At 43.7% G+C, this 16,454-nt stretch overlaps 1 protein-coding gene across 1 annotated transcript; it reads right to left on the bottom strand.

Moving 5' to 3' along the window:
- Positions 1-314: 314 nt before the first annotated feature.
- LOC130380989 (rho guanine nucleotide exchange factor 7-like) lies at positions 315-10,463 on the bottom strand. Its single transcript, XM_056588409.1, has 6 exons — positions 10,135-10,463; positions 8,903-8,986; positions 4,495-4,579; positions 3,896-4,023; positions 2,381-2,585; positions 315-421 (listed from the first exon to the last, which is right to left on the bottom strand). The coding sequence occupies exons 1-6, from the start codon at positions 10,300-10,302 to the stop codon at positions 315-317; spliced, it is 777 nt and encodes a 258-aa protein (XP_056444384.1). The 5' UTR covers positions 10,303-10,463.
- Between the last annotated feature and the right edge of the window lie 5,991 nt (positions 10,464-16,454).

A 16,454-nucleotide genomic window follows, 5' to 3' on the forward strand; every position in this document is an offset into this window, starting at 1 on the left:
TGTCCGAGATGCTTAAACAGAACTCTCTCTAGGAAGCGGCCTTAAAATAAACCACTCCTCAAAAGGAGCTCCACACACACACACACACACACACACACACACACACACACACCACACAGACACACAGACACACACACACACACACACACACACACACACACACACACACACACACACACACACACACACACACACACACACACACACACACACACACACTCACTCACTCACAAACACACACACACACACACACACACACACACACACACACACACACACACACACACACATACACACACACGCACACACAGAGGTTAATGTGTGATGCTCACCACATTGTAGTAGGTCTTGTTGACGATGGTGGTGTCAAAGCCTTTCGGGGGGCTCTTCAAGGTGCCAGACCTTGGAGACAGCAGCTTCTCTGTTGGAGGGGAAGAAAGGGGGAGAGGGGGAGTGGGAGAGTGAGGGGAAAGGGGGAGAGAGGGAGACAGGAGGAGAGGAAGAGGGAGGGAGAGGGGGAGTGGGAGAGAGAGGGGGGGAGAGGGAGAAAGGAGAGGAAGAGAGAGAGAGAGATGGGTTGTGTTAATATGAAATAGCCACTGGCTGTTGATTGGCTGCTAGTCTCTCGCCACAGCATCCATATCTGAATCAGCCAGATCTGGAAACACCAGTTAATGCTAATTGTGCGTTAAAAAATAAAAGGGTGTTTAGATAATAGGCGTGTAGTCACTATAACGGGGTCCTTCTCTTTCTGACAGGTGTATTTTGTTTTGTATGCAGCATACCTAAAAGTAGCATTGGATAAAAGCTTCTGCTAAATGTAAATCTTAAAATACACATCTATGTTTTTACCATGCTATAATCGCCCCACGTCTCTACAACGTCAGGCCAGTCCTTTGCCCTCCTCGAACAGCCTTGTTTCCAAAGGGCTCCCCCTGCTAGCGCTGCTAGCCCAGGGCCAGGAAGCCGAGAACCTGTGGAACGTCCTGTCTTTGTCTCCTCAAAGTGCTTCCTTCCTCCCCGCAAATAAATAAAGAATGAAAATGAAACGACAGACGGAGCGCACAGTGACGGAGAGCAGGCCGTTTTTGAAACAGGAGGAGGGGCGTTTTGAATCAGCTCTGTGTCGGTCCTGATTGACATACAACATGGGCTGTATTCATGGACTCAATAACAGGATGCCTCTGAGTTTTTTTTCGTCAGCCACTCGCACTTCCTGCTCTCCATCCCTCCTCCGAATCTGTTCTTTGGAATGGGAGACTACACGACACGGATCACCATGACAACCGGTGGAACCAGTGGTCGCCGGATGAGAGAGGGATAGCATGGCGTTTGGGTTGTGTAAGCCTTTAAGGTTGAGGAATCCCTCACTTGTCCCAAAGAGGTAAAAAGAGTCTGCAAATTACTGTACATCAAGATAAGCTCTCTGATAATCCTCTGGTATTCTCCCAATTGCTTTCCTCTACTTCTGCTGCGACACCCACATTAAAAACGTACATCCGATGTGCTAAAAAAAAATTGCACTTCTTCTAGAAATACTAGGTGTTGACTCGAAAAATCTGTTCCGAGCATCAACGCTCACTTGGTATCACAGGGACAAAACAAAACACCACCAAACCAAACCAAATAACACTTCATCAATGCCACAATTGTACAAAGCACACTTAAAAGGTGAAATATTACACCACCAGGTTTGAGTGTGATTAGCCTTTACAAGCCGTTTTGAAGATCTGCCACTTCTGACATCACAAGAGGGCGTGTCCACCTAGATGTGTGCTGGATAGATCAGTCTACCAGCCTACCCACTGGATTGTAGCAACCGTAGTTGGACACGCCCACTTGTGATGTCAGAAGAGGCAGATTTTCAGGACAGCTTGTAATGGAGAATCACACTCACACCTGGTGATGTAATATGTCACCCTTAAGATGCAGTAGGTAAGATTAAAGAATTATCATTTGAGTGTAATTTGTTAGAAAGGTCAAAACCATCTGACAGCCATTAGTGAATGAAACGCTCTGTGATAATATCTGTTTTTAGTTGACTGCGGCTGCTTCTGTAGGAGACCATTTTGATTTTGGAACGCTCCCAGCTCATTTCTGACCAATCAGGGCAACTCTTTCCTGATTGGTTAGAGAATCAAGCCTGCCTGTCAATCACAGGTACATGAATGCCACACAATGGTGGAGAAACGTAGGGAGCGATGGAGCAGTGGGGGTGGGCACGATTTTGTTTGGTTATTCTGTTTAAAAACCTTGTTCTTGTTCTCTCTTTAAAGCTCTCAAATCCCAACCTGCAGCAGCTTTAACACTGCAGCGCCTCAAACACACGCACACAACGGAAAAACACAGAAAAATAGTCAACAAAATAGGCCACACCCACCGCTGTCTTTGACCTCCCGCACGTAGTTGTTCGGAAACCACCCGGTCCGGCCCCCGAGGGCCCCCTCCCACCAGCCCCCCTCCTCCTGCCGCAGGACGGTAATGAGGTCGCCCTTGGAGAAGGACAGCTCGTCCTCATTGGTCTGCTGGAAGGGGAAGCGGGCCTTCACTAGCGTCTGGCCACACCCACTGCCCTCTGACATGTCCTGGGAGCGAGAGACAAAGAGAGGGGGGGAGAGAGAGAGAGAGAGTGGGGGGGGGGGAGAGAGAGGGGTGGAGAGAGAGAGGGGGGGGAGAGAGAGAGAGAGTAGGGAAGGAGAGATAGAGTGGGGGGAGAGAGAGAGAGAGAGAGAGAGAGAGAGAGAGAGTAGGGAGGGAGAGAGAGTGGGGGGGGAGAGAGAGAGAGAGAGAGAGAGAGAGAGAGAGAGAGAGAGAGAGAGAGAGAGAGAGTAGGGAGGGAGAGATAGAGTGGGGGGAGAGAGAGAGAGAGAGAGAGAGAGAGAGAGAGAGAGAGAGAGAGAGAGAGAGAGAGAGAGAGAGAGTAGGGAGGGAGAGAGAGAGAGAGAGAGTTGGTTAGAGAGAGAGTGGACAGAGTAAACGTATACATTAATTCCTATCTTTATTCCTGTTTATTTCCCTGCTTTGACAACACAGTAAAAAAATGATAAAGCTTTATTAAATTGAATCCAAGAGGGGGGGTGTGAGAGAGAGCGAGTGGAGTGAGTGGTTGAGCAAGCGAGCGAATGTGGGGCAGACAGACAGAGATGGAGACGTTATTTACAGATGGACAGATATAGATTCACAGTAGGCTTCTAAACAGCCTTCTGTGGCAAGGGCTTCGGCATGGAAACAGGCCTGACGTCTCACTCACTTACACACTGCTATAAAACATGCATATTGAGGTGGATGCATTGCATATTACAGTGGATTGTAAGCGTCGTCGATACGTCCCCTAAGCTTGAGGAAATGAATGAGTGATGGACAAAATGAAACAAACCATACTTATCCAATCATACTAAACAGTGGTTTGCTTCTTCTAAATCTCTTTTGATAATTGGCAGAGGTGGGAACCTTACACACACACTGATTGACATTTATTAATTATTAACGCATCAGTCAATGAGATGCTTACCTAACACTGATATAGACACGACATCACACATGGGTTATGCAATACTGAATAAACACATAACACCATGATACAACCAGCACCATCCAACTAACCCAAACCACACGACACCAACCTCCACTCACCATTATACCAAGACTAGTCTGGGATCTAGTAGTCCTACCGTGTTACAGCAGAACCTCTGATCCAAGAGGCCTAATATAAAATAGCATAACTTCTGATCCAGCAGTCCTACTAGGTTAGAGCAGAACCTCTGATCCAACAGTCCTACTGTGTTAAAGCAGAACCTCTGATTCAGCAGTCCTACTGTGTAACAGCGGGAATTCGTCCCACCAGAGTACAGTACTGGAATGCGCCCCTAGATTGTTTTATGTGTGCTTCACCCACCAGGCTTCGGTACTGCGGCTGCAGCAGCTTGGAGGACTGGCACTGAGTGTTCAAGGACTCAAAGGACTTGATCCGCGATGAGGAGATGGGGTGGCGCAGGCACACGTCGTCCTCCGCCGGACCCCTTTCTGCTCGGACACACCATAACAGGGCGGGGGTTACAGGATGGCAGGGGAGCTCCATGCAGGGTAGGATCCTCTATAGTGTGTGGGATCACACTATAGGTGATCAACACGGGCGTTGTTCATCGGTTCATGCTGTGTGTTGTCAGTGTCGGCATTGATGAGGATGAGTATGTCTGGTGACGTCGTGATACACGGTTTTGGTTTACAATCGTGACAATGCTTGAAAATATTGCGTTTTTTACTGAGGTCTTCTATATCGTAAACATACAATTATCCTTTTCTTTATTTCTAAATTATATGTAATGAACCTCAGTTGAACTCCTGAAAAGATATCATGGGGGTATCAGCCTGAAGCCCAAAGCAAACGGCAGTGTCGGAGCAACACAAAATAATGTATCTGAATATTAGAGCCAAAATGGAGTCCTAGACGAAGCGAGAGTGCGAGATGTACGAGGGAAAGTAGAACGGCGTCACCTTCGGTAGCTTTGTTGAGGGCCACCAGGCAGGTGAGAACCCTGGAAATGTCCTGGCCCTGCAGGAGATCGCTGACCTCAAAGGGCTGTGGACACAGAGAGAGAGAGGGAGAGAGAGAGAGAGAGAGAGAGAGAGAGAGAGAGAGAGACAGACAGACAGACAGACAGGAGATTCGGTTTGGGTTATTTCTGCACACTCCGATGCTTGCATTGTTTACAAAATATACAGAGAGATAAACACAATACTTTTTAACTTATGAGCTGCTGCAAATTAAGGGCAGCAGCTCCATTATCTAGATGTACGTCACCAGGTACAGTACCAAGAGATAATAATATACCTTTTGGTCTTGAATGCTTTTGTGAGAAGTTCATGGGAGTAGGTGAAATGAGAGCATTGCAAGAATCAAGATAATGTTATTCATTACGTTTTAAAAATGACATGTGGCAAAACGTCTATACAACAGTGAAAAGGTCAATGATCGGTCATTCTGTAAAAAGGCCCAACCATTCAGACCTTTCATTGAAAGACACCTGAAGAATATACTATACCACTGTATTATACCAGTGTACTACTATACCAGTGTACTACTTTTCCCAGTGTATTATACCAGAGTTCTACTATACCAGTGTACTGTACCAGTGTACTACTATTCCAGTGTATTATACCACTGTATCATACCAGTGTACTACTATACCAGTGTACTATACCAATGTATTATACCAGTGTACTACTATACCAGTGTACTATACCACTGTATTATACCAGTGTATTATACCAGTGTACTACTATACCACTGTATTATACCAGTGTATTATGCCAGTGTACTACTATACCACTGTATTATACCAGTGTACTACTATACCAGTGTATTATACCAGTGTACTATACCAGTGTATTATACCAGTGTACTACTAGTGTACTATACCACTGTACTATACGGGTGCACTACTTTACCAGTGTCCTAGACCAGTGTACTATACCAGTGTACTACTATACCAGTGTACTACTATACCAGTGTACTATACCAGTTTACTATACCAGTGTACAATACCAATGTACTATACCAGTGTACTATACCAATGTATTATACCAGTGTAGTATACCAATGTATTATACCAGTTTACTATACCAGTGTACTATACCAGTTTACTATACCAATGTATTATACCAGTGTACTATACCAGTGTACTATACCAGTTTACTATACCAGTGTACAATACCAATGTACTATACCAGTGTACTATACCAATGTATTATACCAGTGTACTACACCAGTGTACTATACCAGTGTACTATACCAGTTTACTATACCAGTGTACAATACCAATGTACTATACCAGTGTACTATACCAATGTATTATACCAGTGTACTATACCAATGTATTATACCAGTGTACTATACCAGTGTACTATACCAGTTTACTATACCAATGTATTATACCAGTGTACTATACCAGTGTACTATACCAGTGTACTATACCAATGTATTATACCAGTGTACTATACCAGTGTACTATACCAATGTATTATACCAGTGTACTATACCAGTGTACTATACCAGTGTATTATACCAGTGTACTATACCAGTGTACTATACCAGTGTACTATACCAGTGTATTATACCAGTGTACTATACCAGTGTACTATACCAGTGTCCTATACCAGTGTACTATACCAGTGTACTATACCAGTGTACTATACCAGCGTACGATGCCAGTAGTAAATTAACTATCAGTGTTGCCCTCTTCCTCTCCCCAGCCACCGAGGCTGATCCACTATCCGTCTCAACACCCAAAACACTTCCTGCCCCCTGGTCTGCCAGGGATTACTCCGGATTACTGTAATCTGCATAGCGCTAATGGAGACACACACACACACACACACACACACACACACACACACACACACACACACACAGACACGCACACACACACACACACACACACACACACACACACACACACACACACACACACACACACACACACACACACAAGCACACACACACACGCACACACACACACACTTCCAAATCCAAATATATTTTATATAGCTGAGCACTCATGCAGTTTTCAAGCCAATTTGGTAATAGACACAGAAGTCAAAAGAGGCCTACTAATTAATTGTACGAGCTACTCATGTACAAAGAGCAGCATTATTAGAATTGTGCTTTTTCATGGTGCTTCGCTGCGGTCAGTATCCCCTGACCAGATTTACAAAACCAAGTATTTTTCATTGACAATACATTCAAGGACCCAGTTTGTCACTCTTTTGTCCTGGTAGTGTGAACTTCAAAAAGAGTGCCCACACATATGCAACACATGTCCGGTCAACAACATCAGGCATCTGGACTAATCTATGTGCTATATGGGAATTATGAGTTAGTATGTGCATAGGGTACGGTATAACTTTTGCTGACCAGAAACGTTATAACAGTAACAGCCGTGGTGCCTGTGTTTCTAATTTATTTCCTTTTTCCTTCCCCCGAAAGAAAGAAAACGCATAATCAGATATTTTTTAAATGCAGAGCTTTATAAAAATATAAAAATACTCAAAGACGGACAAATGCTTGGTTATTTCACTGCATACATATCTTTGATATAATAAACAGCAGATGTTAATACAATGGTAAGGGATGTGACTTAAGATTTGTAAATCAAATCAAATAAATCAATGGCCATACCGGGCCCATCTATGCATGACACGACGGCACTTTAGCTAATTGCTAACAGAGCTGGGGCCCTGCTGTCGCAGTAAGAGGCCCCGTAAATCAAGCTATCCAAGCTCAAACGCCTGTTTCAGGAGGAGGGAAAATCCAGGGCCAACTGACAGTTCAAATTAAATCATTACCACTGCTGCCTCTCTACCTCTTTGAGCTCTTCTCCACCTCCTTCCCCTAACGAAGGCCAACCCATCCATCCCTCTTCCTCAATTTTTCTCCAGACGTTGCATTCATGGGGCTGATACGGCCCAATATTTAGCTAACTCAACTTGTTAGCTATCTCAAGGAATTATTCAGCCCAAAATGTTGACTATCTCAAGGTGTAGAGTAGCTCAAGGTGTAGGTTATCTCAATGTGTAGGCTAGCTCAAGGTGTAGGCTATCTTGAGGTGTAGGCTAGTTTATGGTGTAGGCTAGCTCAAGGTGTAGGCTAGCTCTAGGTGTAGGCTAGCTCAAGGTGTAGGCTAGCTCTAGGTGTAGGCTAGCTCAAGGTGTAATCTAGCTCAAGGTGTAGGCTAGCTCTAGGTGTAGGCTATCTGAAGGTGTAGGCTAGCTGAAGGTGTAGGCTAGCGCAAGGTTTTCTTCCTTTCTGTCTTTTAAAGTGGAAGTTGTAATAACTGGTTTACCACCAGAGACTGCACTGTTCTTTATATTCTATTTCCTTGTTAAATGGTTTTCTACTTCACCAGGTTTGACACTGAGGTAAGCCATGCAAACAAACTTATATAAATCGACCCGTTTGTGACATCACAAGTGGAAGTGTCCACCCAGGTGGTAGACTGGTATGATTCTAACCTATCAGATATTGCGATCGCCACTCTCATGTGTGATGTCACAAACGAGTTAATTGATCTGTCTGTCCGTCCGTCCGTCCGTCCGTCCGTCCGTCCGTCCGTCCGTCCGTCCGTCCGTCCGTCCGTCCGTCCGTCCGTCCGTCCGCCCGCCTGCCTGCCTGCCTGCCTGCCTGCCTGCCTGCCTGCCTGCCTGCCTGCGTGCGTGCGTGCGTGCGTACGTTTGTGTGTGTGTTTGTGGTTGCATGCGTGTGTCTGTGTGTCAGTGTCAAAGCATGCCAGAAGTCAGAACACACACTCACACTGTACACAGGTTAGGGGGTGTGTTCTGTTACATTGAGTGCAACAGGTCACAAAGTACACACACTCAAACCAGCGGCTCCATAATCATAAATAGTGTGGTGGCGCAATCTGTTGCTACAACGCCAGGCACCAACAATCACTGTTTCAAATCTCTGTTGCTATAACTACTGATTAAATAGAAGTAATCCCGTGAGGAATTCGGGCAAGGAAGCCTGTGCTGGGAGTCATGAGAAAACACACAAAATTCCCAACAGACCCAAAAGAAAAGGATAATTAAAGTATGCGGTTAATTTCAGCCATCGCCTAATATTGTCAATATGATATTTCCTTTTGAATATACTTGAACTGATCATCTACATAATAAGCTTCTGAACATGATGTCCAATCCCTGATATATCACTGTGTTTGTTCACAAGGCACTCACACTGCGAACTCGTGCACTATCGGTTTTAACTATGAGCCACACACAGTTACAGTAAGCAAACGCAAAGTCGGAGGGTGCAGAAAGAAATGACAGAAAATACAGAATTCGGTCATCTCCCTTTACTCTGAACCATAGGGGGGTTCCTCATGGGGGTGTTGTCGACACTCACCTCCACGGAGAAGACGCTGCAGACCTGCAGAAACTCGCTGATGTTACTCTGGCACTCGCTCTCCGCTCGCGGGTCAGAGAACACCTGCACAGGTAGGGAGGGATCTGTGACACGAGACCCTCTCTTGGATCATGTGATCCCCGAACACCTTCAACAGCTCTGAATCGAATAACTCGGTTTACTAACAACGATGTCCATTAAGGTACGGTGCGGGTTTAGAGCTGTCATGGTTATTAAATAATACTAAAGCGCTGTTGCACTTGCTCCGCGGCGATCTGCTCGTTCGCAAGTCGGATTAGAATAAGGAGGAGGAAGTGACGTTGGTGCGTCGTAGCGCGCGCGTGTGTGTGCGTGTGCGTGTGTCTGCGAGTGCGTGTGTGTGTGTGTGTGTGTGTGTGTGTGTGTGTGTGTGTGTGTGTGTGTGTGTGTGTGTGTGTGTGTGTGTGTGTGTGTGTGTGTGTGTGTGTGTGTGTGTGTGTGTGTGTGTGTGTGTGTGGGCGCGCGTGTGTGTGTGTGTGTGCGGTTGAAAGACCGGCAAATAAAGAGAGCAATGGGGAACAGTAGCCTATCAGAGAGCTGCACTGTAATTAGTCCATTATAGACAAAATATATAGCCTATATTTAAATATATGTCGGCCTATTGCCTCATTAACTAAATGCAAACATAACGCTCAGTTTTCTCCGGTAGAATGCTTGATGGCGGTGATAACCAGGCCTATAGATTAAATGTATTTTTTATAATTTTATAGATATAGCCAAGATGTCTTCTGCTCGCGGACGCGGACACGGTTACTTTCACGCGCACACATAGCGGACCGGACAATCACGCCGCGCACACCATAGACCGCTTCACGCACGCAATTGTCCGCTTCGCACACTAGTGGACTGGGGTCTGGGACCGGATATCCCATGTTAGCTCATCTATAAACCCCTAATTTCATGCTTTGCTATTAAAGTCTGAATATTATAAATCATTCGACGAAACAATTAGATAGCCTTAACGATAAAACAGGATCGTACACATATTGGCCTACAGGATATGTATATTCACATTTTCTCAGATTCGATATTCAAAAAGGATGCGCTATGTAGGCTATATTATGTGCATTTTAAACAGATACAGCCCATGTTATTTGCCGTTTTAAAGGACTCCTATGTTAACCATAGTTCGCATCTCCGCACACGCACACCCGTGTCCTGAGTGGATCAGTCCTTAGTACCACTTTGCTCACTTTGCCCAGCACCGTCCCGGGTCGCAGCCGCTCCAGCAGTCTACACAGCACCACTCCGTCCCGCAGGGACGACTGGAGAAAGCTCTCCGGATCCGAGATCCGCTTCTTGGGTGAATCCAGGACCCCCAGCGTGATGAGCCACGTTACCGTCTGCTCGGCCGAATTCATGTCTGCGTCCGTATGGTGGAGACTAGGGGGTGAAACATGAGGTTTTGGTGTGCCTATTTACACCAGAGACGTATGGGTATCCCCCTCACCAACCTCTTCTCCGACATCTCTGAAAAACGACCATCGAGTCGCCACTGCGCGCGCTCGCTCTCTCTCTCTCTCTCTCTCTCTCTCTCTCTCTCTCTCTCTCTCTCTCTCTCTCTCTCTCTCTCTCTCTCTCTCTCTCTCTCTCTCTCTCTCTCTCTCTCCTCCCCCCCCCCCCACACTCCATGCCCGCCTATTTCCCCTCAAGTCGCCGAGCCGTAAAGTCATCTAGCCAATGATGACATCATATCATGGACTACTGTGCTATAATAAATATACGTTTTCAAACAGCTTCTGCCCATTCGTCTTAGCAACGGTTTGTGAACAATTAAAAAGGAGTCAAGGATTTAACATTAAATCAAATACGCCTCAATATATAGTAGGATATGGTAGCCTATACAACAAGGGAGGACGTCCCATAGCAATTGAAGGACATTCAATTAGTAAATCAATGTCGAGCGAATAAAACGGTGACTGAATATACATATCTGGTACTGTAGCGCCCCCTTCCGGATAATATTTGGTTATAGAGGCTCATCAGCGCCTATATGAGCAAGTTGCTTGCGACTGCGAATAAATGCGTTTTATATTAACACGTGTTCGTTTTGTCAATCTAAATGCATTAACAAGCAGGAAGGCTGATAGGCAGATAGGGACAGCTTAATAGCTATTTAGGTACGTTGCTATGTGTGGTTTGTTTCCCGTTATGTTGTTGTGGTAGTAGTAGGCTATACTGTTCCTTTTGTGATACAGTAAGATTTTATCCTAAGGAGGCCCATCGGTATATTTCACTTTTAAACTTTTACATAAAAGATACACTCTTTCATTTCATGGATAACCACGTCATGTACGCATCAGGTCGTTTATTCCAGTCATTGTCTAAGTGTGGAGCGTGTGTGAAGGCTGGTTTATTCACCACCTGACATCTTGCCAACTCTTGGCGAAGCTAGACCTTTTTGAGTGGGCCCAAGCCCACCCAAAACTTGCCTTAGCCCACCCTATCGTTTCGTCCTCAAATCTAACATTCTAAAGTTTTTTTTACACAAGCAATAAGAGGATGGATGCTGTACACTAATGAACAGGCTCAAATTGGCTAGTGAAATCAAGCGCAACCTTCCTGCAGGAATCTCTTAGCTCTGATTGGTGGGTGGGCGTCTCCTGTTTGACAAAACCAAAATGCAGCACGAGTGCAGCCAACAGTTTCGTCTGTCAAAGAGGCTGGTCTTTATCAGAAAATCCATAATTTCCGGTTGTGGTGTAACATGACCAGGTAACCTTGATATAATCTGTCCGATTTCTATTAATTCACAGTTGACCACAACGCGATTATTTCTATGCCTCTTCTGGAATTGCTTCATGTATTTATCGGCAGAGGCTCTTAATGTTGCGTAGCATGATAAGCATGATAAGGCGCCAGGAGCAGAAAAACTTGACACGGGTGCTAATTTTCAGTAAAAAAAAAAGGCTGGCAGTATTTTATCAGCTGAGGGCGTTTTCATTGCCATAACAAGTGAGCTAATCAACTTAGGCCTACAACATGTTCTAGACTAAATGAGAAGTTTTATAAAAAATGTATTGGTCCCTGAAAGTGAGGCGACATATTAGTGCTCCCGAAATAGTGATCTGTTGCTCATAGTATTAGTCTAGTACAGGGGTGTCAAACATGCGGCCTGATGATTTAATCTGGCCCGAGACTTGTAGAGCATACATTTCTGAGTATGAAGAAATAATCAAAACGCTCACTCCAGCCACTAGGGGGCAGCCAAAATAAAAAAAAAGGAAGATTTCTCACACTTTCACACTTTTGTTTCACCACAATAAAGAAGTTATCAAGCGTGACATCCCCATTTCCAAAATGTCTTTGTCAAAAAGAAGAAAAGTGGACACAGATTGCAGAGTTTGCCAGGAAAAATGGACTGAGATTCTTATTTATTCACAGAGGTGAATACAAAAGCAGTGTGCTTGGTATGTAATCAGCAAGTTTCAGTGCTCAAAGAATATAATATTCGGCGGCGCCATTATGAGACTCGTCCAGGCACGGCGCCAGGAATTATCTTCTCCTTCAGGGCTTAAAGGGGACCTATCATGCTTTTTCGAAATGTATGACCTATAAACGTTGTTATAATGATTGATAGTCATGTTTAACCATACTAAAGTGTCAAATAATGACGTACATACATTTCAACGTATTCCTCGCTGACAGTCTGGGGTGGCTGTGCAGAGCGCTAAACACTCGGGACAACGTTTGCGATTCACTTCTTCACATTTCCGGGAAATCATCTACGTAGAGGCACTCCTGCCACGCCCCCATATGCCCGGTCAAATCTGCCCGCGAGCGCGCTTCAAGGAAGGTAAACAATCACACCAGAGTTGGGTTGGCAGGAGGGGGGCGAGGGGGCGGAGAAGGACGAAACCGAGCGTTGGAAGAGAATGCAGAAAGCGCCCAGATGAGAGGAAGAGTTTCCCGAAAATCTACATCGTTTTTTGTGTATGGTTAAACATGACTATCAATCATTATAACAACGTTTATAGGTCATAAAAGTCGAAAAAGCATAATTGGTCCCCTTTAAAGTTTTTTTTTAAGTTGTTAAATAAAATAACATCATTAGGCCTACACAGTTGCATAAAATAACATAATCAGCAAAGACAATGGTTGTATAGCCGTGATTTAAACGGCATGCGAGCTGCTGGTTTCAGCGTCCATAGCAGCCATCATAGCAACCATGTTATTATATTTCTGTCGAGACCTGAAATATTCTTCGTCATAACTATCAAACCAATCATCCTTCACATTCACAGAGAGAAGATTATGGAAGTGAAATGCACATTTCTCGCTAAAAATGTTTACATAAACACTTTTAACGGCGTAACTATACTAAAATATCATATTTTTCTCCCAGAATAGAGAGTATGTCCGCCATTTTCACAGAAAAATATCCTAAAAACTATCCAATAGGAACGATGCTCACAGCGTCTATGCCGCGTTTCCACTGCAGGGTGTGGTACGGTTCCACGCGTTTCCACCGCCGACAGTACCCTTTATGGTAGGCCGGATGTCGATCGACGGCATTACATTGTAGTGAATTGAACCCCCTCTCCGTCATGAGCCATGTTGGGGGTATATGTAGGTCCACAATGTGAACTGATTTTCCCTGTCAAAAGAATTTAAACACTGTAATGTGAAAAATCGTGGGACTGCAGAATGGACAATGGATGCTGCTGCAGCAGTCTGTGCATTTCTGCAGGGAAGGGGCGACACCCGTCACCTGAATGGTGATGTGCCTGTTGATAGAATGGAATAACAGAGATTAGTATCGTAAAGTGGGGCAAGAAAATAAAAGTTACTATCAATATATTTAAATACTACCCATAGCCTGATATAGCGAAGCTCATCTTCACATTAAATGTATCCATCTTTCAAAGTGAACTGGTTTTGTGTGGAGTGGGTCTTTGTGTAGGCACGAATGCTTTGGTTTAAGATAAATGCACAATAGGATAAACACACTTTAGGGGACCTATTTATTATTATTTTCTATTTTTTATAATAATTCAAAGAAAATTCATAAGTTGATCACTATTGAATTACAGTAACATTTCGCAGTTGGTTGTGGTTTTCGTTATGGTCATAAGATTGCATGATTTATAATAGTAATAGCCTTGTTTTTATACAGGCTAGGTTTTAGTAGCCTATTAGATGTTCTCCGGGAGAAACGGACACTGTTCTGCTCCGCTGCCAAGTTCTGCACCTTGGACAGCGCCACTAGATCATGACAGTTTTGCTAAATCGTGTTGCTGTAGTATCACATTGGTGATTACGGATGACACTAAATAAACCACAGCACGGCTTTAACATGAATTTTACTCCATATGTTAGTAATTATTATGAACAGGTTAACTCTCACTTACTTCCATGAACGAAGTGCAGCTAATTTTTCAAAAAGGGCGCAGTATTATTATATTCGAATTTAGCGAAAAGTAAATAAGCCATGGCAAGACTTTAACATGAATATTACTCAATACTTCCATCGTTCATCTTGGTTTCTGATTTAGCGGCGTGTAAAAAAAAGTTAAAAAAATAAATCCCTTCTGTCACGCCAGAGTACATCCGTCGCGCCTGGGTTGTTGTCACGCCAGGGTGTTGTACGCCAGGGTGTTGTTCTCCGGGGCTGCAGCTGGACCCTACTCTCTCCGTCTACAGACGATGCCGAAAGGTAGGCCCCTTCCAGTCTCGGTGTGAGACATTACTATACTATTTATTCATTTCCGTCGCGGTTTGCCTGCAGAGCAGCGCAGCTGCATTAAATGTATCCGTGAATTGTCACAATCTCCCAGAATCAAAGGTGAAAGTAGAAACTGGTGGCCAAAAGCTGTCATATTGTTAGTTATTACAGACAATTATTCTGTTTTTTTGTTGAAAATTTTTGAAACAAATGAGAAAAATAAACAATACATTTTCTGTACGGAGCCTCTTATGGGACATTAGGGAGAACGCTCCCGGACAGAACATTAGTTTGAAAGTCGTGCTTAGTGACACGACAAATACTTCCAATTGAAATACATGAGAAAAATAAACAATACATTATCTGTACGGAGCCCCTTATGTGACATTAGGGAGAACGCTCCCGGACAGAACATTAGTTTGAAAATTGTGCTGGGTGACACGAAAAAAGTGGAAATTACATGTCCCAGATCACTAATGAATAGATTAAAGGGTGGGTATGGGATTTGCGAAACGCCAGCAGATTTTGAAAATACACAACTCAAATGGTCCTACCCCCTCTCCTTCAACGCTGACTCTGACTCCACCCATTCCAAGAAATGGGTGGAGCAAAAGTTGTATCCATGTTTGGGACTACCTATCTTTGTGAACAGGTGTTCTCTGTAATGAACCTAAATAAAACAAAGCACTGCTCAAGGTTAACAAACACACAATTGAATGACATTGTGAAATGTGCTGCTACTCAGGATTTGACACCTGATATTGATTCACTCGTAAAGGCTAAAAGATGCCAAGTTTCAGGAGCCAGCAGCAGCAAATAGACAGCAGTAAGAAAAAAAAAAGTTAATCAGCAAGTAGGCCTGGGCCTAAATTCTTCTGAGAATGACATTGCACAATATTTATTGTCTTTAATCATGAAACCTGAGTGAACTTATTTTCAAAGATCCGTATTCATCTGAGTGCAAACATTTCTGAAAGAGCATCACAAGAATTTAGGCCCAGGCCTACTTGCTGATTAACTTTTTTTTTTCTTGATTGACAGCAATGAGAAAGCTAAAGATTTGGAGTTGACGTAGGTTATTTTGCCATTATTTTACTGGACCGGCCCACTTGAGATCAGATGGGCTGTATGGCCCCTGAACCAAAATGATTTTGACTACCCTGGTCTATTACATGTATACTTGTTGAAATTTTTGCATCACAAGTTTTATAAAAATGTATGTTGATACAATATTCCGATATCGATAAAACAATATTTGTTTATTTATATGGTAATATTTAAGGAAAATTACCCAAAGGAAATTTAATTTAGGCCTACCTCAAATTTGTTATTACAGTTCACATCCATTTGATTATTCCTTCCTCCAAGCAGTCTTTCTTCCTTTCATCACTTTAGTGGTTCAGAACCGCATTATTTAGCTCAGACTGCCATCTATTGGCTTAGACATGCAACAGCATAGTAACTAAGAAAATAAAGGTCAAAGAATCTTGGACAGGACAAAAGAAAAATCATGGATAATATAATACTACATAATGCTACATTTACAACAGTGTTGTCTATAACTCAGATGAAAAGGATGAGTTCTAAAAAAAAAAATCTTTAAGAGCTAGAGACTAGCCAAAATGTGTTCAATCCTTTCCTCTGGGATGAAATGCACATTGGTATTATGAGTTTAACTGAGGTTAAACTGTTACAAAAGGTCTTTGTTTTTCTGAAAATCAACCAGCAGACTGTTAACAATATACAATGTGTTGGATTGATACTTAGGCCCCGTCCACACAAAGCCGATTTCATGGCGAAACCGCAAAGGTCTTGTACGGTTCGGCCTTCCTTCTACACGAAGCCGGC

Source organism: Gadus chalcogrammus, chromosome 4 (assembly GCF_026213295.1).
Source record: "Gadus chalcogrammus isolate NIFS_2021 chromosome 4, NIFS_Gcha_1.0, whole genome shotgun sequence".
NCBI classification, from domain to species: domain Eukaryota; kingdom Metazoa; phylum Chordata; class Actinopteri; order Gadiformes; family Gadidae; genus Gadus; species Gadus chalcogrammus.